The sequence below is a fragment of the Gopherus evgoodei genome, chromosome 8 (assembly GCF_007399415.2).
Source record: "Gopherus evgoodei ecotype Sinaloan lineage chromosome 8, rGopEvg1_v1.p, whole genome shotgun sequence".
Lineage (NCBI taxonomy): Eukaryota > Metazoa > Chordata > Testudines > Testudinidae > Gopherus > Gopherus evgoodei.
The window spans coordinates 67,458,612-67,471,505 of record NC_044329.1 but is presented as its reverse complement, the minus strand read 5'-3'; the positions used below and the strand labels follow the sequence as shown (position 1 = coordinate 67,471,505).

The following is a 12,894-nucleotide window of genomic DNA, read 5'->3' as shown; positions in this document are numbered from 1 at the left end:
AACCCAAAACAAGTTAAACAGGATCTGTTTTCCATAAGTCCATGTTGATTTGCATTAATGACACTACCTTTCTTTAATTCTTGATTAATCAAGTACTGTATCAGCCTCTCCATTTTCTTCCCCAGGATTGATGTAAGGCTGACTGTTGTATAATTACTCAGGTCTCCCTGTTTACCCTTTTAAAAAATTGGCACAACATTAGCTTTCTTCCTGTTACGTGATATGCTCTGTAATAGTGTATACTGGAGGTGTCGGGTCCTGGGTCACAGTTTACAGTTCCAGTTCATTATTTTTATTAGGGCTGTCAATTAATTGCAATTAATGCCTGCGATTGAGTGAAAAGAAGATTAAAGTGTTAATCACATACCTCTGGGCGTGGAGGGAGGTATCGGCGGCAGTCCCAGTGTATAGTTCTGCAGGTGGCTGAAGGCCGGAGCCCTGTATCCCGAGGGAGGCTGAAGCCCAGACCCCCCAGCGTATATTTAAACATATAGAAAACCTCCAAAAATATTCAAATAAATAGTATTCTATCATTGTTTAACAGTGGGATTAAAACTGCAATTAATCACAATTAATTTTTTTAATTGCTTGACAGTTCTAATTTTTGTTGGTTTAAGACTGATCTGTAACATTCCTTTTACCATAAAATTTTGTAATGATTTCTTACACGCAACTTCACTTTCATAAACATTCTTATTTTCTTATTACTAATAGATAAAATGCTTTCAATGAAACTGTCAGATTGAACTTCTGAACTGGTTCACATTCACAATTGATATTTGCAGAGTAGTCTAAGGCAGCTGAAGGCTAAAGTACCTGTGGCCATGGGATGTTGATTTTTTAAATCTAGGACATGGTCTGAATAAGCACCATGTGTTTCAAGATTAAGTTCAATACTTTTTAAAAAAGACGGTTACTTACCTTTGTAACTGTTATTCTTCGAGATGTGTTGCTCATATCCATTCCAATTAGGTGTGTGCGCCGTGCGTGCAAATTCGTCGGAAAACTTTTACCCTAGCAACTCAGTGGGCCAGCAGGTCACCCCCCTAGAGTGGCGCCGTCATGGTGCTCGATATATACCCCTGCCAGCCCACCCGCTCCTCAGTTCCTTCTTGCCGGCTACTCCGACAGTGGGGAAGGAGGGCGGGTGTGGAATGGATATGAGCAACACATCTCGAAGAATAACAGTTACAAAGGTGAGTAACCATCTTTTCTTCTTCGAGTAATTGCTCATATCCATTCCAGTTAGGTGAATCCCAAGCCTTACGTAGGCGGTGGGGTCGGAGTGAAATGTGACAGAATGAAAACTGCTGAGCCAGAGGCTACAGCATCTCTTGACTGTTGAACCAGGGCATACTGCGAAGCAAAGGTATGGACCAAGGACCAATGGAGCTGTGCGACAGATCTCGTGGGTAGGAACACGAGCCAGCAAGGCGGCAGATGCAGCTTGAGCCCTGGTAGAATGCATGGTGATGTGGCTTGGGGAAATATGAGCCAAATCATAACAAGTGCGGATGTACGCCATCACCCAAGATGAGATCCTCTGAGAGGAAAACAAGCAAGCCTTCCCTTTGGTCTGCTACCGTGACAGAGCTGGGGCACCTTACGAAATGGTTCTGTCAGTGCAATATAAATGCGAGCACTCTACAGATGTCCAGGGAGTGCAATTGTTGCGCCCATTGCATTGAGCTGTGGGTAACATGAAAGGCCGAAACCACCTTAGGGAGGAAAGCCGGGTGTGGTCATAACTGCACCTTGTCTTTGTGAAACCTAGTGTACGGCGGAACCACCGTAAGAGCTCTGAGCTCGGAGACTCGTCTGGCCGATGTAACAGCTACGAGGAAAGTTGTCGTCCAAGACAGGTATAGCAGAGGGCCGGTCGCGAATGGCTCGAATGGGGGAGACATAAGTCTGGTTAAACTAGGTTGAGGTCCCAGGTTGGGGCTGGGCGGCGCACTTGAGGGTGCAAGTGCTCCAAGCCCTTGAGGAACCTCGAACCCATAGAGTGTGAGAACACGGAACGTCCACCTTAGCCTCGCTGGAAGGTAGAGATGGCTGCCAAGTGTACCCTCAGCGATGATACCGCCAGGTCCTGCCGCTGAAGGCCAGAGGCAGGCCAAATAGAGGGGATCGAGACCTCAGGAGGAGCAAGATCGAGCGTATTGCACCTGTAGAAGAAACGCTTCCAGTTGGCCAGGTACGTTGACCAGGTGGAAGGCTTCCTGCCACCCTGGCTCAGTTACGCAGCAGCCACACCATGAGGTGAAGAGGCTACAGGTCCGGGTGATGAAGGCCTGTCGTGGCCCTGAGTTATAAGGTCTGGGTGAGGTGGCAGGGTAATTGGGTTGGTTATTGACAGGCCGAGAAACATGGTATATCAGTGCTTCCTGGACCACGCTGGAGTGATCATGATGATGCGCGCTCTGCCCCTGCGGAGTTTGAGTAGGACCTAATGAACCAGTGGGAACAGTGGGAAGGCATAAAGGAGTTGGCCTTTCCACGGCATCAGGAATGCGTCCAAGATCGATCCCGAGGAGAGACCTTGGAAGGAGCAGAACTTCTGGCATTTTCTGCTCTCGCGGTGAGCGAATAGGTCTATGTGAGGAAAAATCTCCACTTCTGGAAAGCAGAACGCCTCACATGGGGCAGAGTGACCACTCGTAAGACACGAAAGACCTGCTGAGTCAAAGCACCAAGGCGTTCCGAACGCCTGGGAGAAAGGACGTCACCAGCTCCATCGAGTGGGCCATGCAAAAGTCCCAGAAATGGATGGCCTCCTGACAAAAGGGGGGAGGACCATGTCCCTCCCTGGTTATTTATGAAGCACATGGCCGTTGTGTTGGCTGTAAACACCGAGATACCACGGCCTCGCAGCTGCCGCTGGAACCCCTGGCACGCCAAGCGGACTATTCTCAATTTTGGGGCCTTGATGTGGAATGCCAGCTCCCGAGAAGACCAAAGGCCTTAAGCTTGGAGGTGACCATGAGCACTCGAGCAGAGAGATGACGCGTCCGTCGTCAGGGGCAATGAGGGCTGGGGCGGATGGAACCGCATCCCTGCCCACACCAGGGAGGGAGTTAGCCACCACTCTAGGGAGCCTAAGGTGCTCGAGGGAACGGTGACTACCATGACCATTGGCTCCCTGTCCGGGCGGTACGCCGAGGTGAGCTGGACTTGGAGAGGACGGAGGCAGAGCTTGGCGTGTTTGGTTACAAACTTGCGGGCAGCCATGGACCCAGGAGACTGAGACAAGTGCGAGCTGAGGTCACTGGGAAAGTCTGCAGACCTCGGATGATTGTTGCCGTCGCCTAAAACTGCGGCTGTGATAAGCAGGCTCCGGCTAGGTCGGAGACCAGGATAGCCCCTAGGAAGTCCAACCTCTGCGTGGGAACCAGAGTGGATTGCTCTATAGTAATCATCAGGCTTAGACCTGTGAATAAGACCGTAACGATGCCCACATGCTGAGTGGTTTGTGTCTCGGAGTCTCCTCGGATAAGCGAATCGTCCAGATATGGAAAAACGCATATCCGACATCAGCAAAGGTAGGCGGCGACTATGGCCATATACTTGGTCAATACCTGTGGGACTGCAGAAAGGCCAAACAGTAGGACCGTAAACCAGAAGTACTGACGGTTGGCTAGAAAGCGGAGGTATCTCCTGTACGGAGGGAAGATGGCGTTGTGAAAGTACGCGTCCTTCATATCGAGGGCGGTATAGCAGTCCCCAGGAGGCAAGGATGGGATAATGGTTCCCAGGGATACCATGCGGAACTTCAACCTTATCCTAAACTGGTTAAGTCCGCGCAGGACTAGGAAGGTCTGAGACTTCCGTTCGAGTGGGGGACTAGGGCATAACGGGAGTAAACCCCCTTGCCCCTTTCGTCCGTCGGCGTCTGCACCTCTTGTACGAAGAATTGCTCGTGAGAGGGGTCCCTGAAGGGGGACAGGGTTGGAACAAATTAGAGGTGGTACCCATGCTCCACTGTGCGCAGGACCCAGAGATCTGAAATTAACTGCGGCCATGCCAGGAGAAAGCGGGATTGGGATCCCGGCCTGTGACTGGTACACCGCCCTCAGGCGCACCTTGGAAGGTTTGTCTTTGGTGCCAGTGGTAATTGCGAGGGACCTTGACCTTGGCTCTTTAGGGGTCCTGACGTTTGTCTGCGACCACCTTGGCCTCGCCGTTTGCCAAAGTCCTATCTCTGGCTAGGCACAGAGTATGGTGGCTGGGGACAGAAAGGCCTGTGTTTGGTCGCTGGCATATGCATGCTGAGAGAGCGCATTAGGACCCTATTGTCCATCAGGCTTCGCAGCCTGGGGCTGTCTTTGCCGCGAAGAGGCCTTTACCAACAAAGGGTAAGTCCTGAATGGCATACTGCAGCTCCGGCCGGGGGTTTGAAACCTGAAGCCATGAGATGCACCTCATGGCGACACCAAAGGCCAGAGTCCTGGCTGCTGAGTCTGCTGCGTCCAACGAGACCTGGAGGGATGCTCTGGGTACCTTTTTCCCCCATCCTCCAAGACGGCAGCGAACTCTTGGCGGGAGTTTTGAGGGAGAAACTCGATAAACTAAACTACCTTCACCCAGGTGCTATAATTATAGCAGCTAAGCAAGGCTTGTTGCTTTGCTACCCAGAGCTGCAGGGCCTCTGCAGAGTACACCTGGCGGCCAAGTAGGTTCATTCGCCAAGCCTCCTTCAGTTTCGGGGCTGGCGCCCACTGGCCATGCCAATACCTCTCCTTAACAGACTGAAAGACTAGTGAGCAGAGAGGAGAGCGGACAGATGAGTAGTCGTACCCCTTAGAGGGCACCATACCGGGTCCTCTACCTCTGGGACCTCCTCCACCTCAGGTTGTCGGGGGGTGTATCAGAATCGTGGTCCTGAGCATAAGATCTGCGCATGTGGGATGATACGGATGCGTCTGGATGGCCATGGAGGTACTAAAAAAAAAAAAAAAAAGGCATGGGCAGAGTCTCTGACTCTATCGGACCTTGCCCAACTCGGCACCGGGGACCGGCACCGGGAGGCATACCGGTACCTGGAACAAGATCCAGACCTGCAACCAGAATGGTGCCGGGAGGTCAACCGAGATCTCGAGGCTCGGGGAGAGGCTACGGGAGTCACGGTACCTGTCGCGGTGCCGGGAGTCGGAATGGTGCCGATAGTAGCGGGTTGGCGAATGGGATACCGACCGGTGCGGCGAGTGTGACCAGTACCGATGAGGAAAACAGCACCGGGACTGCAAGTGGTGTCGGATGCACCGACGGGACCTGGAGCGTCTGCGGGACCGTGATCATGAACAGGTGCCTGCTCTGCTGTGCTGACAGAGGACGGTCATATGAAGAGACTGTATTACCCGCACCGGCGGTGCCGGGGTCAGGCAGCATCGACTCTGTCATGGCAATGAGATCCCTCGCCATTGGTAATGTCTCCGGCATGGAGGGAACAGCAGGCTCAACCACAGTGCATACTGGGGAGCTGTCAGGCACCGGATTCGACGGCCCTCGTGGGACCAGGATCGACAGTACCGAGGTCGTCAGAGCTTCGATAGGTGTCGGTGCCGGGCGATCTGACTTAGACGAGCTTTCTGGCTGTGGTGCAGTTGGCATAGAAGCAGCGGGAGCAGTAAGCTCTACCACGGTGCGTGCCGGGGAGCTGACAGGCACTAATTCAATGGCCCTGGGGGACTGGAATCAACGGTGCCGATGTCATCGGTGCCTCTGCAGGTGCCGGGCAATCCGACTTAGACGAGCTCTCTGGCTGCGATGCAGGTGGCACAGAAGCAGCAGGAGCAGGGGGCTCAACCACGGCGCGTGCCGGGGAGCCGTCAGGCACCAGCAGGAATTGTAGGCTTTCTCAACCTCGGAGCAAGGGAGCGGTGCTGAGTCGACTTCGGTGCTGGCGACGGCCGGTGCCGAAAGGCCTTGGCAGTACCAGCGGGGTCCTGTGCCGAGGAGGCGCTTCTGCCAGCCGCTTGATCATCGCTCGGTGCCAAAGGTGGAGGGGTAAGTGAAAGTCCCGCTCCTTTTTGTTCTCGGCTTTAAAGCCTTGCAAATGGGGCACTTAGCTGTCAAGTGTGATTCCCTGAGGCACTTCAAACAGGAGTCGTGTGGATCTCCCTTCGGCATCGGCTTCTGGCAGGCCGAGCCCATTTTAAAACCCGGCGAGCCGTGCATGGGCTCCGGCACCGGGTGCAGGGAAGGGGCTACTTCCTGAACCCCGCTAACTATTACTAAACTAACTATGTTAGCAAAGAAAAAACATATAACTATAGAAATATATATATAAAGGAATTATAACTGCATAACTATATACGAGAACTACGAGTAGCTAGGGAAGTGGAGGTCAGCTAAGCCGCACTCCACTGTTCCAACGACCAACACGGGCGGTAAGAAGGAACTGAGGAGCGGGTGGGCCGGCAGGGGTATAAATCAAGCACCATGACGGCACCACTCTAGGGGGCGACCTGCCGGCCCACTGAGTTGCTAGGGTAAAAGTTTTCCGACGAATGTGCACGCGCGGCGCACACACCTAGCTGGAATGGATATGAGCAATCACTCGAAGAAGAATTGACTGTTACCTTTACCTGTGTACTCCAAATTTTAGTTTTCAGTGGAAACAGAAAATTGCATCCAATTTTTAAATGGCATTGAGGTGTGAACTGCATTTCAATGATCAGTAAACTGGATTGTTAAGATCACTGGGTCAAATCCAATCTCTTTTAAACGCTGTTGAACTGCATGGCTGACTGAGTCTATGGGTTTAATTAATGTCCCTTTTCTGTGGCTATAGTAGAGTGACAATACCTGAGGAACCCCTAGAAAGTAGAGGGGGAAGCATAGTGGGACTCTGTAGTACTTTGTTCGTTATGGACCTAAGCTCAGCAGGGGAGGTTTGGTGAACAGTTCAGAAAAGTGAACGTGATCACTTTGTCCATCAATTACAATGATCACTAGCAACCCTCTCCCCTCCCCCCCAAACAGAAACAAAAATCATTTTGGGGCGGATACTGCAGACGGTGGCTGCTCTTGCAGGACAAGAAGCTGTGGGCAAGCTGCACTGATGCCTTATATCTGGATTGTAGAGGAGGATTTCCTTAAACTGTCTGTAAAGGCTTTTTTACTTAGGATTTGTACAGACAGTGAGAAGGTGCTATTTTCATAGGTTGACAATCTCCCCAAAAATGTCTGTTATAGTGCTGGTTAAGTGTGTCAGGTCCGACTGTGGTGAACTAGACTCTTAAGGTAAAAATTGGAACAAAATGTGTCACCCACAGCTCTCCAGGTTCTGCTTCTGTTGTTTCTTCACCATGTTTGTTTCTCTGGCATGGATGTGCATGTGTGTGTAAACCTTTTAAACCAATTTCCTTTTTTCATAGAGATGATCTGATTAAAGCCTCCACCACATGTCCAAATATGTGTTTTCTTTCTAGATAGAAGAAATAAATGCCCTCCTCCACCTCAGCCTCCCAATGCCAATATATTCACAGATTTAAGAACATATCATAATGGAGCCAAAGTACGTTTGGCATGTCAGCTTAATTTTACAATGAAAGGATCAGAAGAAATCCAGTGTGAGAATGGAAAATGGACTTCACCTCCAAGTTGCATTGGTTAGTAGTTGCTTTACAAATGTTTGAGCTGAAGTAAAACCCCAGTTCAGAACATGTCTTAATCTTAATATCTGTGTCTCAGTTTCCTCATCTTTTAAAATTGGGGTGATGATATTTATTTCTCTTGTAAAGTGCTTTGATGCCAATGTGTGAGAAGCGTTATGTAAGAACTAAGTATTGAAAATTTTGGGACAGGATGAGGGAAGAGCCAGGATCTGAAGATGGATTTAAATCTGAATCCAAATTTTATGTCTGATCCCCACTGGTCCCAACTGCTCCACCAGATCCCTGATTTATTGTCCAGCTGGACAGTCTATAAGACCTTTCTTTTTTCTTGGCCATTTGGATGTGGTGTCTGGTGGGGAGGAAATACTTTGTAAATATGAATAATTTGAGTTTCAGAAGTCAAAGAAAAAATACCATGTGATCAGCCACCTCCTATTGAGAAGGGTACAGCAGTAACTGAGGACAAGATGTATTACACAGGAGACACTATTAGATACAGATGTGATCTTGGCTACAGTATAAATGGATCAAATGAAATAACCTGTAAAATGGGAAAATGGACATCACCTCCTAAATGTATTGGTAAGTATTCTGCTTGCAGTGTTATAACTCCTCATTCTTGAGAGGTGCTCTGATACTACAGAGATTGTCGATAGAACAACCTGGATGGATAGATTAATTGTCCTTATTACCTGTCATTAATCACAATCAGTTGTATACTGTATTTGCAGTTATATTTCAGTTAATTACTGGTGCTGGCTCTTGTATTTAAATATTTTATAACTGTGTTTTCTTGTCCATGCTGCTTAAATATTTTGAAATATTCAAACTCCAAAACTTCATGAGTTGCTTTTTTGCTTAATAGCTTCTATGATATCATAGACTCATAGAAATATAGGACTGGAAGGGACCTCAATAGGCCATCTAGTCCAGTCCCCTGTAATAAGTACCGTCTTAACTTCCAGTGACTGAGATTGCACAACTTCCTTAGGTAATTTGTTCCATTGCTTACACTTCCTTACAGATAGGAAGCTTTTTCCTAATGTCTAACCTAAATATCTCTTGCTGCAATTTAAGACCATTATTACTTGGCCTGTCCTCAGTAGTTAAGGAGAACAGTTCATCACCTTCATCTTTATAATGATGTTTTTTACGTACTTGAAGACTGTTATCGGAGGCACCTGATAACAATCTTCTCTTCTCCAGACTAAACAAACCCAATATTTTCAATCTTTCCTCATGGGTCATATTTTCTAGACCGTTAACCTTTTTGTTGCTCTTCTCTGGACATTCTCCAATTTATTTGTCTCTTTTTGCTGAAGTGTCCTGCTCAGAACTGGACATGATATTTCAGCTGAGGTTTTATCAGTGCTGAATAGAGTGGAAGAATTGTTTCCCATGTCCTGCTTACCACACTCCTGCTAATATATCCCATGATGATGTTGCTTTATTTGAAACAGTACTGCAGTGTTGACTCATAATTAGTTTGTGATCCACTATAACCCCCAGATCATTTTGTATTTGTACAATTGATTATTCCTTCCTAAGTGTATACTTTGCATTTGTCCTTATTGAATTTCATTTGATTTATTTCAGATAATTTCTCCACTTTTAAAGTTTATTTTGAATTCTGATCCTGCCCTTTAAAGGGCTTGCAATCCCTTCCAGATTGGTATCATCCACAAACTTTAAGTGTATTCTCTATGCTATTATCCAAATTATTTATGCGGGAAATAAATAGAACTGGACCTTACTAGATACACCTTTCCAACTTGATTGTGAACTATTGATAACTACTCTAAATATTGTCTTCCAACCAGTTGTGCGTTCATCTTATAGTAGGATGCACAACTGTATTTCTCTAGTTTGTTTATGAGAGAGTCCTGTGAGATAGTATCAAAAGCCTCACTAAAGTCAAGGTATATCACATCTACTGCTTTCCTCCCATTCACAAGACTTTACCCTGCCAAAGAAGGATATTAGGTTGGTTTGATTTGTTCTTGACAAATCCATGTTGACTGTTACTTATCACCTTAGTATCTTCTACCTGCAAACTGTTTGCTTGATTATTTGCTCCATTACCTTTCCAAGTTCTGAAATTAAGCTGACTGGTCTGTAATTCCCTGGGGATTCCCTGTTTTATAGATAGGGTACTATAGTTGCCTTTTCTCAGTCCTCTGGGATCTTTTCACATCCTACATAAGTTCTCAAAAGTAATCACTAATGGCTCAGAGATCTCTTCAGCCATTTCCTTAAGTATTCTAGGACAGTGGATCTCAACCTTTCCAGACTACTGCACCCCTTTCAGGAGTCTGATTTGTCTTGTGTATCCCAAGTTTCACCTTACTTTAAAACTACTTGCTTACAAAATCAGATATAAAAATACAACTGTCACAGCACACTGTTACTGAAAAATTGCCCACTTTCTCATTTTTGCCATATAGTTATAACATAAATCAATTGGAATATAAATATTGTACTTTTGTTTCAGTGTATAATATATAGAGCAGTATAAACAAGTCATCGTCTGTATGAAATTTTAGTTTCTACTGACTTCGCTAGTGGTTTTTAAGCAGCCTGTTGTAAAATGAGGCATATATCTAGATGAATTGATGTATATCCTGGAAGACCTCTGCTTGCCTGTAGTTGAGAACCATTGTTCAAGGATGTATTTTATCAAGTCCTGCCATCTTGAGGACATCTAACTTGTCTAAGTAATTCTTAACTTTTTCTTTCCCTATTTTATCCGTATATTCTACTTAGGTATGTGCTCTCCCAGCACCAGAGAACTTTGCCTAGCAGTACTCATAGGTTGCTCAAGCCCTACGGCTTTCCCTTGCCATATTAGAGCAGCATTTCCCTGAACCCTTCAGTTCCTTCTCACAACCCAGGGCTGGAACTGGAGCTGTGTGTGATTTTTTTGCTTTTGGTCTCAGTTTATGAGAACTGTTTTGTATATTATAGTTAATAGTACTTTAGGTAAAATTTAGTGTTGTTATAATATTATTTTGAGTAGTTGGCTACCCTGTGTGATGTCCTTACCAGGATTCAAGTATTGTCCATTGTATGGGGGAACCATCCCCAAGAGTGATCCCCAGACAAGGTGCTTGGTGTGTCTCAGGGAAGGACTTACACAGAGCAATGATCTGTCTGCAAGTCTTTCACAAGAGGACTCCGATGGTGAGAGACTTACTACCAAAGCAGCACCATCAGGTGATCAAAGATAACTGTAAGACCTCTTTGATGCTGAGGTGCTCATCTGATTGGCAGTTGCCTTCGAATCCGGTAAGTGATACTGCTCTGCACACGACTCTGGCATTTCCCCCAACAGAAGGAGCAGTTGTCCTCCCTACGGTAAGGAAGAGGTACAATAAAATGAATCTGCACCCATTCCAGTTTCAGAGAGACACTTCCTGGTCTTTTAAGAGGAGTGCTAACCAGCACTCTATTCCCTCTGGCGCATGGGGTGGAGCAAATCCATCCAACTGCTCCCTGGTACTGCACTGGGAGCAGTGAGAGCTCATACCATCAACTCCAGTTCTGGCCATGGGGTGCTTGTTGAGTGTGGTACCAATAACGTTGGCATTGGTACTGACAGTCTCCACACTGGCAGCATACCAGGTGGCTTTGCCTCACATTACTGGACTCCCCACTGGTTCAAGAATATGCTGCCACCATGGGTTCTACTACCTTGTCCTCTGTTGCCCCCTGGACAGATTCTGGCAATGTCACAGAACTACCGGCATTGTTGGCACCACAGCTTGCACTGCTTGGGCCTCAGACTATGGAGTTGAGGCAGATTCCAGGCCCAGCACCGAAGGTCCCCTCAACTATGGTGCATCCTTCAGCACTGTTGTCATTTTGGCAGTAGCCCTCTTCAAGTTCGATCTCACCCTTAGCCTCAGTACCAGTGCCTCTCCTGATACCAAGTGAGATTGTCTCATTCAGTACCGCCAGTGCTGATCCCCCATTCCTCTACAGCACTGATGCAGCCCCCATATTGGATTTCAGATGACTTTGACTATTTGTTTGCCCTGTCGGGGCTGGCTCCTCTGTTGTCTACTCAAGATCTAGGTCACAGTTGTCCTCCCACTGGTCGTCGGACAGGCACTAGAGACTCCCCATGGATCACCATTAATACTGAGATCAGCATGTCCCGCAGTTGAGACAGGGGTTCTTGGACCTGGCCTACTGACAGATAATGTCTTATCTTTATGTCCAGTGGCCTCCTTGGGATGCTCTTTGGTCCCTGAGGTCCCACTCCTCAACCCCCTCCACAGCGAGGTCACTCGTCCTCAGTGACTCCCACTTCCAAACTATCTCAGCTGCAAGCAATCACTGAGCCTGTTCCCTCCAGGACTGTTCTGACTGGATCATGTGGTTAAAGGACAGGACGCATCATTGGCTGAGCAAACCACCTCCTCGGATGACTCCAGTGTGCTGGAATCATCCTCTCCCCTAATGCCCAAGGACTTTAAAATATATCAGGACCTCCTGAGGTATGTGGTTGCTACCTTGAGTAGAAGGTAGCATTTCCAGGTAGAAGCAGCACTATAGACTGGGATCCTACTCTGGTATTTCTTGATCCTCAAGGGATGAGACCTATCATCAAGCTCTGTGAAGTCAACAAATACCTTAGATATATGAGATTCTGTATGATCACCTTAGCAACTGTCCTCCCCTACTTCTTAAGTCACAATGACTGGTTTGCTACCATGGACCTTCAGGATATTTATTTCTATGTAGTAATTCTTCTGATCTATAGAAGATTTGTTGTAGCTGGCCAGCACTACCAGTATGTCATGCTGCCTTTTGGCCTGTCTTCTGATTCCTTGCCAAATGCATGATTATGGTAACAGTGTACCTCAGTAAAAAGGGAATTCATATCTTCCCATATCTGGAGGTTTGGTTACTGAGGGGAAAGTCCAGAGAGGAAGTCCTCTGTCATGTCACTTCCCCCTGTGCCTCCTCAGTCATCTAGGTCTCATCCTAAACATCAGGAAGTCAACAATGGTTCCAACTCAAAGTATCAAGTTCTTTGGGGCCATGATAGAACTGCTTTCAAACTTGTAGAGTCTGCCAATGAAGCAATTCCAGGCAATCTGCCACCTTTGTCTGGAGCTGCAGTCTCAAACCTCAGCCACAGCCCAAACATGCCTGAGGTTGCTAGGTCATATGGCTGCATCAACATAGATATTACAATATACCAGGCTGTGCCTATGTCCTTTTCAGATGTGGCTGAACTCAGCCTATCATCCAAATCATCATCTCTTGG

The 12,894-nt window shown here is 47.3% G+C and overlaps 1 protein-coding gene across 1 annotated transcript in view; it reads left to right on the top strand.

Moving 5' to 3' along the window:
- Positions 1-12,894, top strand: part of F13B (coagulation factor XIII B chain) — a 52,979-nt gene that overhangs the window by 26,471 nt on the left and 13,614 nt on the right. Inside the window, exon 6 of the mRNA XM_030573917.1 lies at positions 7,434-7,613. Within this exon, the coding sequence (XP_030429777.1) occupies positions 7,434-7,613 (180 nt within the window). The remainder of the gene's footprint in view (positions 1-7,433; positions 7,614-12,894) is intronic.